Source organism: Musca autumnalis, unplaced genomic scaffold, assembly GCF_047663935.1.
Source record: "Musca autumnalis isolate F117 unplaced genomic scaffold, ASM4766393v1 scaffold_4, whole genome shotgun sequence".
In the NCBI taxonomy this organism is placed as follows: Eukaryota; Metazoa; Arthropoda; class Insecta; order Diptera; family Muscidae; genus Musca; species Musca autumnalis.
The window spans coordinates 2,507,928-2,530,230 of record NW_027411977.1 but is presented as its reverse complement, the minus strand read 5'-3'; the positions used below and the strand labels follow the sequence as shown (position 1 = coordinate 2,530,230).

The following is a 22,303-nucleotide window of genomic DNA, read 5'->3' as shown; positions in this document are numbered from 1 at the left end:
GAAGCTTTCTTTTATAAGTAGAGTACGAGTAGCAAAAAACTTTAAGACTATTCGGAAGTATATTAAACAGCCTAGCTACTCTAACTGCAAAAGATTCATTCATATAAGGTCCAACTACGGGTATGATTAGTTGATTCCAAAAGAAACTTTGATTTGCTGAAAGCTTACTCGCAGCGTAGTGGTGTAGGGTATCGTATGGTCGGCCCTGTCCGAATATAGCCTTTGCTTACTTGTTTTATTTTTATGTTTACTTCCCGAAGTTCTCGAGTCTGATCGGTTTCGTAGGGTGCTCTTTGTAACTAAAATGCTCCACAGTAAATTCAGAATGTCTTCGTTGATATTTCCTAGTTCTGTTGTTCGTTTCGTTCGTTTTTTTATGGTAGGATGGAAATAATAAATGGTTTCTAGTTGGAACCCCAGTCTCTATGAAAACACGTGAGCAAGATGGTGAATATTCAGCGTTTCCCCTTTAATTAATTACCGTGAAATAATTAAATAAAAACCACAATTTGTTATTTTTGCTTTGATTTAACATTTTACTTATATTTTTTCTGTAAGTTTTAATTTATCATATAAGCAAATAAAAAAATTCTTATGTTTGTTTTTTATTCTTTAATGAAGGATGATGTATTATTCATTAATAATAATTATTATTATATTTGTATGGGATGCATTAATCATAATATTGTAGTTTTGTATATATGCTACGCTGTAATGAATATAAATCCTAAACGCAGAGATTAATTTATTATTTTCCCTTTTTCCAAATTAGAATTTTGCGTCGATTTGTTTTGTCTCCTGGAGTGTTTTATCTGCATCTTTGTATTATCTTCCTCTGTACATATTTGTTTTTCGGTAATAATGTGTTGTATCCCATTATATAATGGTATAGAATATTTTTCTGATAACAAACGAAAATAATTCGTTATGCTTTCTGCTTCATTTTATATATGATAGCTAAAGGATTTAGTTATTATACAAAAATGTGGAAACACTTTGAGTGTTGTTAAGCTTGATTAATTAAATTTATAAAGTTTTTTATTTATATCTAAATATTGAATTATTTTTTCGCATTTCATTTATATTAGCTAAGTATAAATCTTCGCAATAATGAAGAGGTGCATATGATTTGTTTTTCGAGATTGGAATAATGAATGGGACCAGTGCTATAAATGAGTAATTTGAATAACAATTTATCAGTAGTATGGGGGAGCAGTAATAAAAATGGTTTTTTTTTTTTTCATACTTTTTGTATATTTAAGTTACATACATTTTAAATGTTAACAAAAGAACACACACATGTATACACATTCAAAAACGGACACGTACATATCAAAGGCATTCAAAATATCATTCATGTATGGTACTATAATTATATATTTTCGCGCTCATATCTTTATTTCTTAGAGAATTCCTATTTTTCATTTTGAATATTGTTTTTTTTCTGTATCTGCAGTCAAAGTTAATAATAGCAACTGAACATTGCTATACCTTGCTCCTATCTTAAGGTTTTTGATTTATTTTTAGACATTTCTTTAGTTAGAATCAGAATTATTTATATTTAGTATATGTATATATATTACAAACACACACAGAATAAAACTTTTTAGATATATAGTAAAAGAACATTATTATTTTAAATTAACTATATATATGTATATTTTTATTATAAAAAATATGTTCTGCACATTGCTCGGGGTTAACAAACAAATCAATCCTTTTTTACAAAATCAAAATTTTCTGTTTTCTTTTCCTGCGTTTTATAGCTTTTAAAGTAAGAAACTTTAAACTAGTAATTTCTTTTATTTTTGCATTTATAATAAAGTTGTTTTTTTATTATAAAGATTAAAGAAAAATCATGAATATTTTCTTATTACTTAGCGTTGCATTACTTCTAAATTTGTATAATTTATTTTAAAATATAGGTTTTATTAAGAATAGTGTATTAGGTATAAACTAGTCTATATTTACACACACACAAACTCGTTTCATCTTTTTGAAAAATCATATATGCTCGCACAACAACTGTTTGGATTCAGCATCTGGATGACGCTCAAGAATATCTGCAGGCCTTTAGATTTTCATGAAAAACCTTTCTCACAATATGCCGTTCGTGTAGTATTGGTAACCGTCGTATAACTTTGTCGAAAGACTCTTTAGCGAATCCTGCACTAATTGCTCAACTTTGCGTTCCATTTCTTGCTCAGTTAAATTCATGTGGAAACGTTTGCGGAGATTCTGTACTGTGCCGGAACAACCGTTTTTGAAGCAGGGCAGTTGGGCATCTGTAATAAATAAAGCAATAATTTATATTCGTATTAAAAATTGTTGAACATATAATAAGAAGGGAAATATTAAAAAAAATATGTTAAAATCTCGAACAATCAAACAAATCAATGTTTGCACCCTATATTATCAGTAGACAGCGGAATCCTATGCAAATGCATATATGGTTAGGATGGTCGTAGAGAAAATCTGATTAGACAGAAACTCATTTTATTACAAAATAAAACGAATTAAGCCCAGAAATTTTTGCATATTCTGCATATCGTGCATATTTTGACGTATTTTTACATATCTGCATAAAATGAGCATATGCAAAACCATATGCAAAAATATATTCAAGGATTTGTGGTCCAAATATCCCACCGAAATGGCTGAAATGTGGTATTAAGTCTTCGTTAGGGGTATAAAACTTTACACCTGAAATTTGTCCGCATGGGTCCACGTCTTCATATAGCCACCATAGAACGGTACCTCCCGATTTTCGGTAGTTTGAAAGTTATAGCCTCAACATCCCACCGAAATTACTGAAAATTGGTAATTAGTCTTCGTTGGGGGTACAAAACACTCCACCTGAAATTTGTCGGCATAGGTCCACGTCTTCATATAGCCCCCATAGAATGGGACCTCCCGATTTTCGGTATTTTTAAGGTTGAGGCCTCAATATCCCTCCGAAATGACTGAAATTTGGCACTTTGTCTTCGTTGTGGGTATAAAACTTTGCACCTTAAATTTGCCGATAGAACGGTACCTCCGGATTTCTGGTATTTTGAAGGTTGTGCCCTCAATATCCCTCCGAAATGGCTGAAATTTGGTATTAAGTCTTCCTTGGGGGTAAAAAACTTTCCACCTTAAATTTGTCGGTTTAGGCCCACGTCTTCATATAGCCCCCATAGAACGGTACCTCCGGATTTCTGGTATTTTGAAGGTTGTGCCCTCAATATCCCTCCGAAATGGCTGAAATTTGGTATTAAGTCTTCCTTGGGGGTAAAAAACTTTCCACCTTAAATTTGTCGGTTTAGGCCCAGGCCTTCATATAGCCCCCATAGAACGATACCTCCCGATTTTCGGTATTTTGAAGGTTGTGGCTGTGGTTATACATTTCTCTATTTTATTGACTTGTCTGAAGAGAATTTTAGACAGAAAAATTGTACACACAAACATTTTTGTACCTATTATTGAAATATTTGTTGCATAAGAAAATATGTAAAATGCATAAATTTTGCATATGCAAAAATATGCCCAGTCCCAAAATTTGACATGAATCGAACACAAACAGGGGTTGCATTCCGATCGGAATGGTTTCAATTCCGTAATTTTATTTTGATCGTTTTTGTTTTAGCTTCAGATTCCGATCGATATTGTTAAATCGGAAAACTTCATTATTTAGTTTAAATATGAAATTTAAATGTAAATTTGTTAACAAAACAACATTTTTTTTTATGAGGTAAATTAAAAAAAAAAAATAAAAATACAATTCCGTTTGCAAAATCAAAAGTGGTTTCATTCCGAAAACTACTTCGTTTTTCGTTTTCTGACGAAGCTAAATACGGAAATAATTCCACTTTCGATCGGAATTTGTTTCTGTGACATGCCTGTATGTATTGTATGGGAAGGTGTGATAACGAATTTGTAAAAATGTAGAGCCAGTTTTATGCTATGGCACCATATAACAGAATCCCTTGATTAGAGGGAATTTTAAGTTTTTTTCCAAATTATTCGATAGATTTCTTCCAAAGCTTCGTTATTACTGAGTAAATTAATGAAATAAAAAAGAGGCCCCATACTGTTCTAGCCACATATACGAATACCGCCCAATTTCAGCTAATTTGAGGCTTATAGAACAAATCGTGGACCTATGTTCACAATTTTTGTTGGAAAAGTTTTTTGATCATTGGGATCCCCAAATGTCCAATTATAGATAATTCGGCCTAAAATGATGAACAAAACTCGGAATCGGGTGGGCCTAGAACAAAATGTGGACCTATGTCAATAATCACTTTGGAGTACACAGTCTTTGTTGGTGGCAAAGACGTATAGCAATAAAGACCCGAACAAATGAATTTTCCAAAAACATATGCTAATAGCTCCACATTTTGGTTACAGATGGCTACACAACTCACTGGAATTGATAACAGCAATGCCAATCGTTTTTGATCCCCATTTCTCGCGGCAGAAAACATTAACGTTGTGTTTTGTGGCTGAAATTTATTTCTTTTCTTTTTTATTTTTCATTCAATGAACAAATCAAAAGCGAATGCCGTCAAACTTGAGTTTCAATGTTTTTCTTGTCAATATTCCAATGCGTAACAGTTTTCGTTTAACAGTATGTTGCTATGATATCGTAGCAACAGAGGTTAACTCCACCTACAGTTAATTTTTAACAATTGACTTTTCCTATCTTGTAATATTGACATCTTTGTTGGTGGCAAAGACGTATAGCAATAAAGACCCGAACAAATGCATTTTCCAAAAACATATGCTAATAGTTCCCATTGATTCCCATTTCTCGCGGCAGAAAACATTAACGTTGTGTTTTGTGGCTGAAATTTATTTCTTTTCTTTTTTTATTTTTCATTCAATGAAAAAATCAAAAGCGGATGCCGTCAAACTTGAGTTTCAATGTTTTTCTTGTCAATATTCCAATGCGTAACAGTCTCCCTTGTCCCTATGGGATGTTGTGGAACAATTATAACAGATTTCGTTTAACAGAATGTTGCTATGATATCGTAGCAACAGAGGTTAACTCCACCTACAGTTAATTTTTAACAATTGACTTTTCCTATCTTGTAATATTGACATCTTTGTTGGTGGTTCGAATAGGGTTTAATAGTTCGATTTTTTCATTCACGAGCAAATACTCTATCGAATCGAATGTGTAATTAGGCCCCTGTTAGACCTGCCTGGCTTTGTACGAGAACGATTATCGTTTTCCAGATCTCTTCCTACTGAGCTTTTTCTCGTAAAGTATTTCGTGACAAGTTTAAACGTTTTGCAATCAGTAGTAGCTGGTGTGAATTGGTCTGTTTGATCTGTTTTATAGCAGGATCTGTATAGAGTTAATTAAATGTCTTGATATTATCAACAAAAGGTAACTAACAAAATAACTTATACATTTGACCGTGGAGCCTTCTAGCCTTTTTTCATAGAAATATTATCTAATTTTTAATAATAATTTTAATACGGTTTTGGTGACACCATGGAGTATGATTTGGTAGTAGTTCGTTCGCTCGCTTCTTCATCGCAATATACATACAAATAAAAAATAAAATTTCCCCGATACTTACTGCTTCTCATTATTTCAACAAAATTTATAATTCGATCCATATGTTTTCGGGCAGTCATCATGCCCACCAGTAATAAACGGTTAAATTCACGCCAATGTTCGGTATTCGTTCCACCCATTACCTCAACAAACTCCGGAGTCAACTTGAATGGGGATTGTTCAAAACCTAAAACAAAAAAGGAACATCTCGATGTTAACAAAACTCGATATGTTGATCGTAAAAATACACACACGTACCTAGATTTTTAGGAGATATGCTTAGAATAAAACCAAAGTCAATGTGAATAATATGACCGTCAGAGTGCAGCAGAATATTGCCATTATGCCTACAAAGGAAGAACATATGCATTAGGAAATAATAGCGAGCTAATTAAGACACAAAAATGCAATTACATACCTATCTTTAACCTGCAACAAATACGAAATCAAGCAATATGCTGCACAGCTTTGAACGAAATTCTTTTGGGCAATCCGGAATGCATCACTGTCGGCTGGCCCATATTCATCAATGAAATAATCTCTCAATGATTTGTTGGAATTCTTCTTGATTTGATGCAGCGATACTGTATTCAGGATTGGCTCTATAAGGCCACTGTCGTTGGAGAGACAAACAATTTTATACGGACGTACCCACAGGTCCACGTGTTCCTCTTGCCAGATTATTTTGAACATCTTAAATTGAAATATATGAAAAATAAGATTAATTCCATTACCATGAAGCTTGCTGTTGTACTTACTTGTAAGAGTTGTGTTGCCATCAGTTCTTGCCTAAGATCATCACCACACTTTACAATGGCCGACAGCAGACGCCAATTTGACAAGTGGCCATAGGGCGATGATTCACGAATTTGTTTCACCTTTTCGTCCCATGGTTCCTACAGAAAACAAAATGAAATGTTAAAATTTGGTTCCGTATGTCGAATCGATCCTTTGCCTACCTTAAGAGCGGCTGCAGATGGATCTTCAGGATCGTTGCTGAAGGATTTTGTGTTTTCACAACTTAGATTATTACAATGGCGGGTACGGACATCTCCAATATTGAATAGAACGGGCATGCCTGTTAACAAAATAAGGTCAAGGTTGTATTCTATCTTTTCTTGGTGAACAGATAATGAGGATTTCGAATATTTACCTTGGTCTCTCGAATCGCACGAATCCAATGACATTTGTGATATGGCATCTCTTTCAGAATTTGCACGCATTTTACGCATATGCAAATATTGTGCTGTTATTTCATCATCTTCCTGCGACCAAACGTCGTCTTCGTTCAGCTGGGGTGGTGACAATAACAGATTATTGCCACCGCTACACTGAGTGGTCTGGTGTTGGTCCTGCGTCGCATTATTATCTGCGGAAGATGATTCGGACAGGAGTTTTTCCTTTTTACGCCGGCAGCTATTATGGCTACTGCAACTTGAGGTTCGACTACAGGTGGCGTGCTGCAGCTGCTGTTGTTGAGTGTGATGATGCTGACACGATCCACCTCCGCCCACTTCCAGGTGTTCCTCCGATTTTGTATGCCTTAGTGACGGCATCATTTTGGGTATTAGGGAAGATGAGTAGATATCAGGCACTTCCACCACCTCCACATAGATGATGTAGGGTGTCTTATCTTTAGAGTTTAGAACAGCAGTCTTTTCCTCTGTAATACGTACAACATGATGTGGAATGTCTGAATACAAAGGTAACCAAACACGAGCGGGTAAATTCTTGTTTATCAGATTCAAAAACATTCGCAGGGCGGACGTTTTCTCGGCCTTTGAAGGTAGATTCGTAAGGTTCTTGCCTACATTCATTAGGGCCTTCATGAACTCCTTTTGCGGTGCTGTTTTGGGAGCGTTGCAGGAGCACACGGTTTTATGGCCCAACAGATCGTTCACTTGCCCCCTGACTGTTTCAAAGCACGTGCAACCATTGTCGAACGCTCTGCCGGATGTTAGATCACCCAAGCATAGTTTAGCGGGTGTTGTTGGCAAGGTTTGTGTGGTGTATGGTGGCTGCTGGTATAAACGATTTGCTATACTAAGACTCGATGAGTTGCGACGTGAATCGGCGAGTAAAACTGTTGCATCCGATTGGGATCTGTGATGAGTTTTCTTTGCTAGCGGTGATACGGTGCTGTTTGGATTAGATCCACCTTGGTCCCGTGACTCGGCTTTTGTTAGTTGTTTGCGTTCCTTCTTCGAATAAATCTCCTTCATTAAAGCCAATTGCGATTTTCGAGAACCCATAGAATCGTTGTGTTGATAATTATAGGCCTCCAAAAGCCATAGGCACTTTAAAGAGAAGTCTACGGATTTGCGACATCTAATTGTCAAGTAGGGGTCTAAGACTTCGGCCAGTTCATCCATTTGTACATACATGACAATGAGTTGTGGTATGTAAAGGTCCACTTCCTGGTCGGGAAAACTGAATATTTTGTTGCCAATGAAACTGAGGACACCTGGTTCTTTGGAGTAGAAGAGATAATGAATGGCAAAGTGAATGTTAAAAACTGGTGATTCAAAAAATCTCAATAGTCCACTGGGACCTTTTTCAGTCTTTTGTTGATTTGCGGAATCTTGCAAATTATTTGGACGCTCTTTGATAAAGCATTTCACTACACCGGGTACTTTGAGCTTGTTCAAGGATGATATGGAAGAAGATTTCGATATTGATGAGTTGGAAGCAGAGAAGGATGCGATGTTGGACAAGGCGGATGTGGTGGTGCTAGGTACTTGTAAACTCAGTGTCTTCTCTATGCACTCAACGGAAGAGGAAGAATCTTTATCATTTGAAGATTTATCGATACCACCAGAAGGGTTTAGTATTTGATCAGAGGAGCAAGATGAAGTCTGTGTCAGTGGTGTTGTTGCCGGCGAATTGGTGGCAGAGTTGTTGGCTGCAGCTGCGGCTGCTGCAGCCAATGCGGCCTTCTTGCTGGCGTTCGTCGAAAGCAAACCGAAAAACTCCTTCTTCTTCGATATATCAGTTGGTGATTTGATCTGTTCTGTAGGCGTGGATGCACCTGCACTTGCCGAGTCCTCTGTTGACTTTTGAATCTGCTTTGAAGCGTTTTTCTTTTCATGGTTTTCTATTATGCTCTGGGCTGTGCGGAAAATTGCATTTTTTGTTGCTCCAAAGAAATTCTTAAAGAGAATATCATTTTTGGATGATTCAACGGGTGTAGACGGTGTCTTAGCACAAACCGCTAATGGTGTCTGAGATAATTGAGTCGGTGTTGGACAATCGACAGTATCGGCAGCGGCTGGCTCCGGTGTGGTATCGGAGGAAATTTTGCACTTTTCCAAAGACATGGCCGCCTGAGACATATTCATATCCCGATAACGTTGACGTTCACTAAGTGCATCGGCATTCGACGTCGTATCGGCAGTCATAATTTCAGTTCCGGTACAGTTTTCGCTGTTTGCTGTGTCATTACAGTTCTCCTGCTGTCGGTTGGCCCTGTTTTTCTTTGAAGGTCGCAATGTCCTGCAATCGGTGTCGGGTGACTGGTAGAAACATAAATCCGATTGTAGCATATTGTATTCCTCGTCCATGGAGTTAGTCTCAAGCATATCAATACATTCCTCTTCATTGTCCATTTCACCTGAATCCAATGACTCATGCGAATGCCGAATGCGATTCAATGATATTTGATCCGAATCCGAACCACATATTATTCCTGAATGGGGGACAGAGATGCATATGTTTAATTAAATGATAAAATTTTGAAAACATTTTCAATGACATACCAGAATCATCAGATCCCAGACTGGTGAGATCTTCTCGTTTCTTGCCACCGTTTACATTTATGCCACTCGGCCCATTTATGACGGCTAACACATTATTAGAACCACTCACAAAGGATGAGCTAGACGATGCCGTAGATGCTGATGAGGCTGCTCGTTGCACTGTTGTAGATGACGATGATGTTGCGGAATCCGACGATTTAGGTCGCAGCCGGGCAGTGGGACAATATGGTTCCACTACAAGAATGACATAAAAAATAGAGAATTAAAACATTTCAAAGGAATTTGCATCACAGATGGTACAAATGGAAAATACCACTACCACTGTCGAGTATTCCGTTCTATTTCAACACACATACCTATGACACTGCTGTTAATATTATTCTGCTGTGATGTTGCTGCTCCTCCATTTGCCGCAGCGGCCAATGATGCCTGTGTTGCCACCATTGTACTTGTGGGTTCCGTTGTGGATACAATCTCCATGGCATTGTCTATACCCGCGCACACCTCAGAAGGCGACGCTAGTGCTGTATTTGGTCCTGTTAGAGCATTTGTTGTTGATGACGTCAGTGCGGGTGTTTGAGTTGTTGTCAGCGCCGCCGTTACATTTGCTGCTGTCGTTACAATTTTCGAGCACATTGTTGACCCGAGAATGGATGGTGTGCAGAATGTATTCTCACTTTCAGCATTGGGTGAAGAGACTTCCACCTTTTGAGAACATCGAAAGAAGGACATGTGTGGAGAGACAAAGAAAAAAAAGAGTCGCACAGAAAGAGAATATTAAAAATACGTTTTCTTTAATGGCTTCAATTTGATTATCGAAGAGAAAACGAACCCTCTACTCTTAACTTCACCGAATCACAACGAATTTATTGTCTAATTGATGCACAATAAGTGTTTTGAACTTTCAGCTATTAATTTTATTCTAAAAAAAAGAATGAATTTCAAAGCAGAAATGCCATTTTCTATTATGGAATTTGCTTTCGGCAACGCAACTGTAGTCGGGTTGCAATGCATAAATTACACTGGTCAACACGACTTTGTCTCATTCGAAGTATTTACTGTTTATATATCAAATTAGCGAGTTATATTCAAATCCGAAAGCAGTTTTTCTCTACCATAAATATTTTTTTTTTTTTTTTGATGTTTTCTTCCTCCAAATAATTGTTTCTACATTTATCATCAATATACGATGGAAAATATAGAAGATCCATATCGGACTTTGTAAAAATTGCGTACTTTGAGTACTTCAAACTAGATTAAGTTCGTCAGGACAAGTCATGGGTATCTCATATTGTATGTGAAAATGAGTGGGACGCCTACGGCTATCTTCCAGAGAAAATAAGGACGTCAAATTAGGTGTAACATCCGACATTTTGGAGTTGGTTCTGAATATTCCATGATAAGTGCTAGTTCTGCTTTAAAAAAATTTACATAATTTACGGTAGAAATCGAAGTTATGTGCTGTTTCGTAAATTTTCATAACAAAAAACAAAATTTTTTCAACACACAATTATCATTTTTCAAGGACCACAACAAAACCACTGATGTTACGCTCTATTTGTTATATTTATTTTAACTTGGAAATAGCCGTGGACATCCCACGCATTTTGACATACACTCTGATGCACCCTCTGTTTGTCCTGATGACGAAATTCTGGTTTAAAGCATTCAAAATTCGCAATTTTTACAAAGTCCAATATGGATCTTCTATATTTTCCAAAGTATAATCCTGAAGAATGTATCAAGTTCTATTTGGATTGAGCTCACAACATCTTTTTAAGAAACTCTTGTTTAGAAAATAACCAAAAAATATTTTTTGTGACCGAGGATAACGAAAATCTGGGTAAAAATCGTAGAATAGGTTTCTGAGCTGTATCTAAAAAACAAGAGCTGATAGAGAAAAAACTGCTTCCGGATGAATCTGAAATTTTTTCATTGTAGGAGTTGACATCTAATTGCTTTCTTCCTTCTGAACGCACATAATCTCACGTTTAAAGACACAGGATATAAAAATAGTGTAATTATTCTTTTTCTTCAACAAGAAACACATTTAGATTCCTTCTCATATATCGGTTCAATTTTATGTGTACACTAAATAAGTAAGTTTATATTTTACCTCAGGTATCCTTTGCAAAGCACTGTCCAAGCTGCGATTACGATGATGCTGGGTAAGATTTATGCGGGTATTAGTTACTTGAGAAACTGGAGGCAATAATATTCCCATAGACCTTAAGAACAAATGAAAAAGAAAAAAAAATATATTATTAGACATTATGAAGTAGGTATATGGCATTATATGTAAATACAGTTGTTTTATTCTTTTTGGTGCATACTTCGCAATAAATACTTTTAACATCCAGAGAAGGCCTGTAATGGCATTCTCTAACGCGAAAAAAATCTTAAAACCCAAAATTATGAATGAAAAGTATGAATAAAAGTGTCCAACACAGTTGCTATCGGTAGGACTTAGCGACAGCTTTATTTTGGTTGATAACATACCGACAAATTTCGTTAATTATCGAAATTGCAAGCATTTTAATTTGTACCGATTTTTGTCGGTTTCCAAAAAATGCGTCCCCCTACTGAATTCGGCTCCTCTGTACATTTTTATTTGCTTATAATTTCGATAATTAACGAATTTTGTCGTTAGAGATACCGCAAGTGTTGCTTTGTAATTTTACAGATTTCTGTCGGAATCCCACTACTGCTTAAATTTGCTGCACTCGTGTCATTTTGTTTTCATAAAGACAACCTTGTCTCCAATGTGCAAAAAATATAGCGGAACATTTTTTTGATTTTCTTTGACCAGAAAGATTTACTTGACGAACTTTACGCAATTTAATACAGCTAAAGCCAAATTTACAAAGTTCAAATTTGGTATGTTCCAGAACTGCAAGAATATGCTAATTTTTACCATGGTATAGGTAAAGAGGTAGATTTAAATGGAAAAAATCTACCTATAGAACCCTTGTTTTTCCTGAATTCTTAAAACATCAAAATTAGTAAACACAAAAGCAACAAGTGGAACAGACATATTGTTTTTTTTAAGTTCACCAATTTGTTCAAGTAAATGCTCTGTTCCAGAACCTGCAAGAATATAGCTGTGTTCCAGAACTAAAAAGTTTTTAAAATTTTTACGACTTTTACACATTTACTCGAAAAAGCGTTCCAATACACAAAAAAGTTGTAAAATGTTTACTTCTCTTTAAACAAACATGGCGCTGAATGATGCTCTCTTTAAAAACTTTTTACACCAGGGATGCCAACTGTTCTGAGGTAAAAATCGCTAAAACCACATACGCACCATAGGTTTGTAGCGATTTTTACCTTGAAACAGTTGACATTCCTGCTTAAACAGTGGTTTTTGTACGTCAAAAATCACCACATGTAGCGGGAAAACCACCAACTTGGCATCCCTGTTTTACACGACAAATTTGGGCGAGTAAATAAATAGTAACATGGTTGCCGGCGTCTGATTGGCTGATACGCCGACTTTGACATTTGTTCCAGTTTTTTTGACGTATTTTCCATTTTTCCGTTCCCGAACTATTTCAGAAAACTTGTGTGTAAGAACAAATTTTTTGCAGTTCTCTCTTTTACGAGTTTTACCATTAAAAAGTACGGGAACGAAGCTTCTACTATTTTTACTACGATACCAATTTTTCCTTTATGTTATCGGAAAAAATAGTAAAAATTAGCATACTGGAACAGACCAAAACATTGTAGATATTTTTAAATATTGTGTTAGGTATAAAAATAACGAATACAGAGTTATCATGAGACATGCAATGCGATTCTCTAACTCATTTTTTGAGTTACCGACAAAAATCGGTAAAATTGAAATGCTTATTGGTCTGTTCCAGAACTGCAAGAATCTACTAATTTTTACTATTTTTTCCGATAACATAAAGGAAAAAATGTTATCGTAGTAAAAAATAATAGCTTCTTGCAGGTTTTAGAACAGACAATATAATTTCTCAAATTAACGATCTTTTGCGGTAAGTTAACTACGAATAAAAAGTAGTCGTAAAGTTCTACCGATAGTAAGAGTGTCAACTTTTATTTAAACTTTTCAAGTCCGTAGTCACACGTACAAATTTTTGGTAAAATTAAATTGTATTTCTGTGAATTTCCGCCATTTTTATTTCCAAATTAATAATGATGACAAATTAACGATAATATCGATAGCTATCGATTTTTTGAAATGAAATATCGAAAATATCTAATTTTGGAATATTGATAGTTTGCCAGCTCCAGTAGCAAGCCACAGCCTTTGTATTGAACTTTTTTTTTCTAACCACTTGACAATACATTCACACATGAATTGAATTCAACTGAAGAATAAATAGTACGTTGTACGGTTTTTTTGCAATAAATTAATAAATTATCTATTGTATTTAAATTATTAATAGAAAATCATTTAAAACAATAACAATTAAAACATCGAGAAAGAAAAAAGTCAATATAATCAGCTGCCATTTTCATGTTTAATCAATTTAAAAATATTATTAACCCAGATATGCCCATTGCTTGATCGTGATCATTTTAAAAGTATTTTTATATTATTTTAGAAGCAAATGTGAAATAATAACAGTATGTTTATATGTTTTTTAAAAATTTTTTGAAAAAGGTGGTTTTTGAGGCCGCTTTTGGACACAGGGTTTTATCTTATAACTGGGAGTTATGGGATACAAAACATTTGACATATAGTCCAAAGACACCTTTTCGGCATCTAGTTAACGTTTTTTCGTAGTAGGCTCCACATCGTGTATGTTTTCGTTATAAAATTACCCAATAATTAATCGGTCATAACGCAAATCATTGTAAAAACTAAGCGATCGGTGGCAACTTCGATGAACTAGACCTCAAAACTCAAAAATAGTAGCTCAAAATAATGGAATCACATAATATCCCAAGAGCTACAGATGTGTACTGAGTATATCACCAAAATAAACGGTACTTTGATAAACATAACATATCAAATTAGCAAGAACTTTGTGTGTCCTATATATAGGACGCTGGGCATATCTGGGTTAAGTACATTTACGTCAACAGTTCACCCAACGAGAAATAGCAAAAACAATGTCTGTTTCTTGTTCACAAAAGCACACACACCTTCTCTTACGAAAACATTCGGATGGGTAAAGTGGTAGATATAACCTTTTAATTTTTACACCTCATAAATAATTTAGAGATATGCAACGAATCATTGCAAAAATAAGTACATAATTAACTGGGTATTCAATCTTCACAATTTTTTTCTTTTGTTTTCTTTTTTCTTTCGTATCTTTAGGAACTTGCACAAAAACGAATGTTTGTTGTATGGCTGGCTGGCTGACTAATAAAACGAAACCCCTCAAAACACAGCGCGACAAGTTAAAAACAACCAATTCAGATTCCTTCAATATCTCTCTTTCTTGACAGTTTCCTCCATTGTCGCTCATTCTATATTTCATTGAAAGAGAAATGTTGGATTCGAATTTTGTGGAACATAATTTATAAAAAGAGAGCTGAGAGAAGCAGTCAGAGAGACTGAAAATAGCAGTCGTTCAAGTTATAATAGTATAACCACTATATATACATATATGAAGTTAAAAAAGAACACACAAAGCAACAACTTGTTACAAAAAAAAAAAAAAAATAAATAAATAAATAAATAAATAAAAAATATGGGATGTAGCCATAAGCTTATGAACATATTTTCAATTGAATTAATAGCTGTCAATATTGCTAATACAGTCGGACCTCAATTATCCGTGATGGTCGGGACCAGAGGCATTACGGATAATCGATTTTCCCGGATAATGGAGGCAATGCTTTTATGCAGTTTTTGAACATATTTTTAATTAAAAATGACATAATGTTGTACGATAATATGAAAATCTGCAATTTTTATTAAATTTGTTAAGGTGATCCTCCAAATTTTAGAAGGATAAATAAATATCATCATCACCATTTTTATCTGAATTGACAAAGTCATGGTTTTTGTGATACCATAAATACACAAATTGTGTAATACGGGAGAATTTCCAGTTTTTGTTTGTTTACCTTTTGTTTGCTTAATCAGATGAATTGGAAAGTATGATTTACTCCCTGGTAATGAAGTTTATAACGAAAAATAGAAGAAATGGAAAAAAGTCCAACATTTATTTTCTATCACGGATAATGGAGGTTCCCGGATAATCGATTCACGGATAATCGAGGTTCAACTGTATCTAATTTTTGTTACTGTGGTAATTTTGTGGGAATCAAAATAATGATAAAATGCAGTTTCGATTTATCTACCAATTGTTGAAGTACAAATTTGACATTATATTTCTATATAATTTGGCACACTTATTTCTAGACCAAATTCAGTCAAACATTCCAAATTTCATTAAAATCGGACGCATATAGCGTGATTGGTGCAGCACATACGTGAAATCGGGCGAACATATATATGGGAGCTATATCCAAATCTGAACCGATTTCGATATAATTTGGCACATTTATTTTTAGACCAAATTCAGTTACACATTCCAAATTTCATCGAAATCTGACAATATATAGCGTGTGTGGTACAGAAAATACGTAAAATCGACCGAAAATATATATGGGAGCTATATTCAAATCTGAACCGATTTTCACCAAAAGCAATAGCGTTCTTCCTATGGCTAAAAAAGTTGTAGTCCCCAATTTTCAGCGAATCGGACAAAAAATGCGACCTGTACGTTGCGAACAAAAATACATGGACAGACGGACATGCATAAATCGACTCAGAAAGTGATTATATGTATATCCCCAAAAGCAACTATGGGTCTATTTCGTTTCCTTTTGTATGTTACATACAAATGCACAAGCACATAATACACCTTACCACTGTGTGGTGTAGGGTATAAAAACAATTTGTTTTCTAATTTTGTACATATGCAAATTGCTCTTCCAAGGACTAATAGAAAAAGTGCAAATTGTAGTTAACAAAGATAAGAAACAACGGAAATAGAATAACTTTCCCATTTTTTATACCCTCAGTCTTTATCTTTAGTCTAAAGAGGGAATATACACTTTCATACGACCAAAATGTACCTCCTCATCGAAGTAATGGTTTTATACCTCATGGGTACGTTTATATAAAAACTGTTTCAGACAATGTGTGGCCGATTTAACCATGTCCGTCTGGCTGGAGCGCACATAGTTTAAGACCTGCAACATGTTTTTCTCGGGCTCCTATTATGATGACACAAGTCTTTTCAGATGCAATTCCATACTTCAACGGCTGGTGCGCACGACAACGGATACGACGTTGGTCCACACTTTGAATATCGTAATATTTCTGCAAATCTTAGATAAAATTCCAACATGATGCTTATTGGTCCACCACACCCGATACCCCAAATTTTCGCAAAAATGATACTTGCACATCTCTTTAACGGAGCAACAAACCAATTTGGTCCAAGTTTTGTTTATGTTTGAAAATGAGCCAAATGAGCCCCAAAAAAGTTAAACATTTTTATTTATGTGCAGTTCAAGGTCTGTTTGAGGTCCATTGTAGTCCTGTTAACAGCAATATTATGTTTTCCCCAAATGTACTGTGTCGGTCCATCCATTCCTTCAGGTACCTCCCTCCGCAACACTTTTGAGTTTTTATCCAAATATATATTTTTGTCGGCAAGTTCGTATGTCCTAAATGGGCGAAAAAATCTCAATCTAACTAGGCGTTTACAGACAGATAGTATTACACCATTTTCACCAATACATTCATATTTTTTTCTATACATATTAAAAAATTTATAAATGCATTTGTGAAAAAGGTTTGTATTTTTGCTATTGTCTTGCCAATACTGGCATTTATAAACGCCGGGTAATACATAATTATTGGGGGAAAAGGATTTTGGTTGCGTATTCAATTCGATATTGTCAATAGATGAAAGTTTCAATTCACACAGGCTAAGGGTATATCTCTGTCGGCAATACCGACTTATAATTTTTTATTTGTTTTTAAATTATATTTTGCAACTGATTATTGGGCAAGCTTTGTTTTTGTTTAGGGTTATATATGAAGGGCCCTAAAAGTTTGAATTCACAAAACTTTTAGGGTTTTGTTCTGATGCACAGTGTTGGTTCAGAATATCACTGTGAATATATTAACACAAACACTTAATGAGAACAGGTAATAGTTACAGCTTTTTAGGTGCACTAAATTAATATGAGGGGGACCGAATCTGTTATTAAAAAAATATATTAACCCAATCACTGCTGTGGTTCCATATGCTACCACTTTTGAAGCTTGTAGTAGTTTACTCTATAGAATAACAAATCTACAAATTGAACATATTTATATTAATATTAGTATTTTTCAAACTCTAAAGGAATCCCGCTGTAGATTTGTTCCTCTGTTTCGGTCATTCGGGTTCCACTTCATGCCTTAATAGCACAATAAATGGATAATTTGAACATTTGTTCTAAAATCTCCGGCAGGGATTGGGTTAAAATAAAATTTAAAATGTAATCTTAGGGTGGGTTTTTGAGCAACTGTTATAAGAATATACATTAAGAAGAATACAAATTAAATTGACCTAGTCCTTTGAAGGAAAACGGAAAAGGAAAAACAATTTCCATATTTCTCTTAAAAGATAAAGAGAATTAAATTCATATTTTTAAAGAGGGAGAGTTTTGCGTAAAATAAAATGTACTAACACTCATATCTGACAAATGAAAACTGTTCTCTCTGTCCGATGTGAATAGTAAAAGAAATTATTAACAAAGAAGACTATTTCTCTCAGCTTTAAGGTACATATGTATATAAATAAAAAAAAAATTTAGTTTGCAAACTTTAAAATTTAAAAATTAGTCTAATATCGACTGGAATAAAAATTTTGTATTAAATTGTTGTAGTTTATTTTAGAACGGACACATAGATACACATTTATTGTTGTAATTATTCAAAACATTACCTACTTGGAACGTAAAAAAAACATTCATGTAGAATAGAAAATAAATTTTTGGAATTGTTCTAGGCGTTTTCTGATGATGGACTTCTTGTTTGTTCAACAATAATTAAATCTAGTCAAATGACAAACCATATTGACACTTCATAATTTATTCAATGTTTTGCAGACATATTTTTGGAATTGAAATCACTTGATTTGATTTATTAAACACTCACACATTCCGGGTATGTTTTTAATTAAGTGATTTTATTTTTTCGCAGATTGAAAATAAATAAATGCATAGAAAAATCCATTGAACAACAATGATTACTGTATGTAAGTTGGTATAGTATAGAAACGACGGCAGTTCCTCCTCTATGTATGTACCGCACCCAATTGGAATAAATAACAACTAAGCGAAAATTGCCTTATCATATTTTCTTTCGTTACTAACCTTATGGCGGAATGTAAATCAGAACAACACAAAGGCACAGAAAAAAATGTTTTGCTCATTTTACAAAAGAGTTTTCAGTATAATATACACAGACACACTAACTAAGAGCAATTTTATTTTAAGAGAAAAATACGCCAGACTGTTGAATATGGCAATAGAATAGATTGTGCAACGGAATTCAGTAGGGAGATACGTGAGATACGTTGTAACAATATTTTGGATCCAACAAAAAATTTTTTAAAATTTGAAAACAAAAGTGCAATGTTTTTTTTGCTCGCTAACTTATTGAAAGTTGTGGACAGTTGACATTTTCCACTTTGTATTTGGTTAATGATTGGACCGGACACACATTTTTACTCCCACTGCCATTTGGAATTATACAAATCTTCTATTAATCCATTTAATTATGAGCAGATCAGATACCGTCCTATGAGGAGATCCGTTCCATGGAGCGTCGTAAAGCACAACCAGCTGTCAAAAATTTCGAAAATTTGTGTGGGAGATACTCGAAGGAGTGGACCGATATAGTCCATTGAAAGCTGATCTACGTCCGGAAGAAATATTACGACGATTGATTAATCGGTTACTCCCTTCGAGAGTTATCGTCTGCACCATGTTAGCGAAAAATGTGGAACTTTATTGGGGAAGGAACGCGGAGGAGTGGACCAATATGGCCCATATTCGAACTTGATCTAAGTTTGGACAAAATATTACCAGAACCAAATTATGGACCATATCGGTTGATCCGTTCGAGAGTTATCTTGTGCTCCAGCTAGCCAGACATACCAAATTGTTTAAAACGGATTTAGTCCAAACATACTTGGGCTTTAAAAACATTACTTCGATGAGGCTGAGGGTTCATGTATTGATTGTCAAAAACTCGAAACTTGCCTGTTTGACGTAGGCGTTCTGACAACTGCAAGAACAGTTGTTAAATTATGAATGAAAATAATCAATTTCTTTTTGTTCTTTTGTTTTTAAAACATTTCAATTATTATGCATGTCTGCGTACTCGATAGTTAGTAATACAGTCGAACCTCGATTATCCGTGAATCGATTATCCGGGAACCTCTATTATCCGGGATAGAAAAGAATTGTTGGTCTCGTTTCCATTACCTCTATTATCCGTCATAAACTCCAATATCCGGGATTAAAATCACATCTTTCAATTAATTTGAATAAGAAATTCTCCTTTTTCATACAAATTGTGTATTTATACGATCCCAAAAACAATGAAACAAAGTCAATACCGATGAATATGATGACGATGATGGAGCAATACATGCTTCCACAACATTCCTGGGACTGGATTCTTGTTCTATGAAATTTTGAAATGAAAAATATTTTCTTTATAAAATTTTTCATTTGACATTTGTTCCCTTTATAAAAGTTTTCATTTCAAATTTTCATAGAACAAGAATTGAGCCCCTGGACTTCATGAATACCCCTATCTGTCCTAATATTCAGAACAAGATACTATGCCATTTTTAGTAAAAAAAAATGTGTCCAAAAGCCGCATAAAAACACTGACTCCATTATCCGTGAAAATCTATTATCCGTAATGCCTCCGTTCTCGACCATTACGGATAATCGAGGTCCGACTGTAATTATTACTAATGTTGCAGATTTTTACAGTTGTATAAAGGAAAAGTTGCTGACAAATGTTTCAGCAACATTTAGTAAGTAAAAAAACACACCTATTATCTCACTTATTTTTACAAAAATGTCAAAAATTTATTAACCCGACTGTCTGTAAAAGAAATTATGGACAGCTGGAAGACAGCCGACAAATGTATGTATGTGTTAGTAAATCAGAGTTGTATTCGAAGGCAAATTGTCTGGTGTAAACACCTAGTTACACGCCCAGATGAGGCATTTATTATATTGGGACAAATTCATGTGAACAGTTTCTGATAAATTTCAGGGATATATTGTCATATCCAGGACTTTTTGAGTATACAATGTTAATATTGTTCTCAAAACATCTTCAATACTAATGTTGTCAATTCTGAACCTATTGTTGAACATTGACAAAGTGCGTAATGCATTTACTACTGTGTCATCAGCGCGCGTTCCAATTTTTGGTCTCAGTTGAGATGCAATTGTTAGGAAATAGTTATTGAAAAGATTTGCTTTGTCTAAGTCATTAATTATAATATTACCCTCTGCATATTGGATTTCCCAATGGATTTATTAATGAAATTCCAACATTTCTTGTGTAAACGTCTTGTAAGTTCTTAACCCATTGTTTGTGAGGCAAGCTACACTTTTGCCGTGTTTATTTTGCTTAATGTAAGTGGAAATATTTCTGCTGTTTGTATTTGGATGCTGTTCTCATTGCAACTTGTTTCAAATGGTATGTGCATATGTGTGTAGTAAAGTTGAAGGTCATCTGGTAGGTTGTGCTTCGTGGGTCAAACAAACAAATTGGAAACTAGAATAATTGTTTGTTCTCCTCGTATAATTATTTTGTTTTAAATTTGAACTAAAAAAAATGCTTGAAAAGAAACGTTCGTTTTTATTAAGAGCAATACAGAATGCTTATTAACCCACTTAGCGCCGAGAATTCTTTTTTTGCGAAAAAACATTCAATTTAATAAAGACAAAAATGTTATCGTAGTAAAAAATAGTAACTTCTTGCAGGTTCTGGAACAGAGCAAAAATGATAACAAAAAGCAAAACAACCCACGAAAATATGCAAAAACAACCGAGTTTGACGTCAATTTTCGCAACCATTTTTGTGGCCCTTAATAGTAGGGTTGTGGGTTAATAGTAGTATGTAGTACGGACAACCCAGCAACAATTTTTGACCAGATTCCTGTCACGATTTTCTAAAAAATTTTTTTGTAATAACTGAAAATTGGCCTAAATTGACATCTTTATACCATACACCACACTGTGGTAAGGGGTATTATGTGTTAGTGCATTTGTATGTAACATGCATAAGGAAAAGTGATAGGCCCATAGTTCCTTCTAGGTATATATATAGAATCACTTTCTGGGTCGATTTATGCATGTCCGTCCGTCCGTTCGCAACGTACAGGTCGCATTTGTTGTCCGATTTGGCTGAAAATTGGGCAAGAGCGTCGGAAGAACGCTATTACTTATGGTGAAAATCGGTTTAGATTTGGATATAGCTCCCATATATATTTTCGTCCGATTTGAAGTATTTGATGCACCAAACACGCTATATCCGTCCAATTTTGATGAAATTTGGAATTTATGACGAAATTAGGTCTGTACCAAATTATATCGAAATCGGTTTAGATTTGGATATAGCTCCAATATATATTATCGGCCGATTTGATATAGCTCCCATATATATTTTCGGCCGATTTGAAGTATTTGCTGCACCAAACACGATATATACGTCCTATTTTTATGAAATTTGGAATGTGTGACTGAATTCGGTCTAAAAATAAATGTGCCAAACAACATCGAAATCGGTTTAGATTTGGATGTAGCTCCCATTATATTCTCGGCCGATTTGACGTATTTGCTGCACCAAACACGCTATATACTACCGAATTTGATGAAATTTGGATTGTGTGACTGAATTCTGTCTAAAAATAAATGTGCCAAATTACAACGAAATCGGTTCAGATTTGGATATAGCTCCCATATATATTTTCAGCCG

General features: G+C 34.6%; 2 protein-coding genes across 16 annotated transcripts in view; one reads left to right on the top strand and one right to left on the bottom strand.

Annotated features, from left to right (window-relative positions):
* elg1 (enhanced level of genomic instability 1) overlaps positions 1 to 14,998 on the top strand; it is a 35,715-nt gene extending 20,717 nt beyond the window's left edge. Inside the window, exon 5 of the mRNA XM_073987336.1 lies at positions 14,597 to 14,998. The gene's annotated coding sequence lies outside the window, so the exon portion shown is untranslated. The remainder of the gene's footprint in view (positions 1 to 14,596) is intronic.
* The window catches only part of fwd (phosphatidylinositol 4-kinase beta fwd), a 158,371-nt gene continuing 137,804 nt past the window's right edge, over positions 1,737 to 22,303 (bottom strand). For 12 of the 15 annotated variants that reach the window (XM_073987320.1, XM_073987327.1, XM_073987321.1 and 9 more), the window contains 10 exons: positions 11,420 to 11,531; positions 9,660 to 10,008; positions 9,304 to 9,537; positions 6,702 to 9,233; positions 6,508 to 6,626; positions 6,307 to 6,444; positions 5,967 to 6,241; positions 5,807 to 5,895; positions 5,571 to 5,735; positions 1,737 to 2,285 (listed from right to left, as the gene is read on the bottom strand). In XM_073987320.1, coding sequence (XP_073843421.1) covers positions 2,098 to 2,285; positions 5,571 to 5,735; positions 5,807 to 5,895; positions 5,967 to 6,241; positions 6,307 to 6,444; positions 6,508 to 6,626; positions 6,702 to 9,233; positions 9,304 to 9,537; positions 9,660 to 10,008; positions 11,420 to 11,531 — 4,201 coding nt within the window. In that variant the 3' untranslated portion in view covers positions 1,737 to 2,097. Of the gene's footprint in view, positions 2,286 to 5,570; positions 5,736 to 5,806; positions 5,896 to 5,966; positions 6,242 to 6,306; positions 6,445 to 6,507; positions 6,627 to 6,701; positions 9,234 to 9,303; positions 9,538 to 9,659; positions 10,009 to 11,419; positions 11,532 to 14,418; positions 14,702 to 18,236; positions 18,664 to 22,303 lie in introns of those variants that run through there. The other 3 variants (XM_073987335.1, XM_073987332.1, XM_073987333.1) reach the window with 3 other exon arrangements.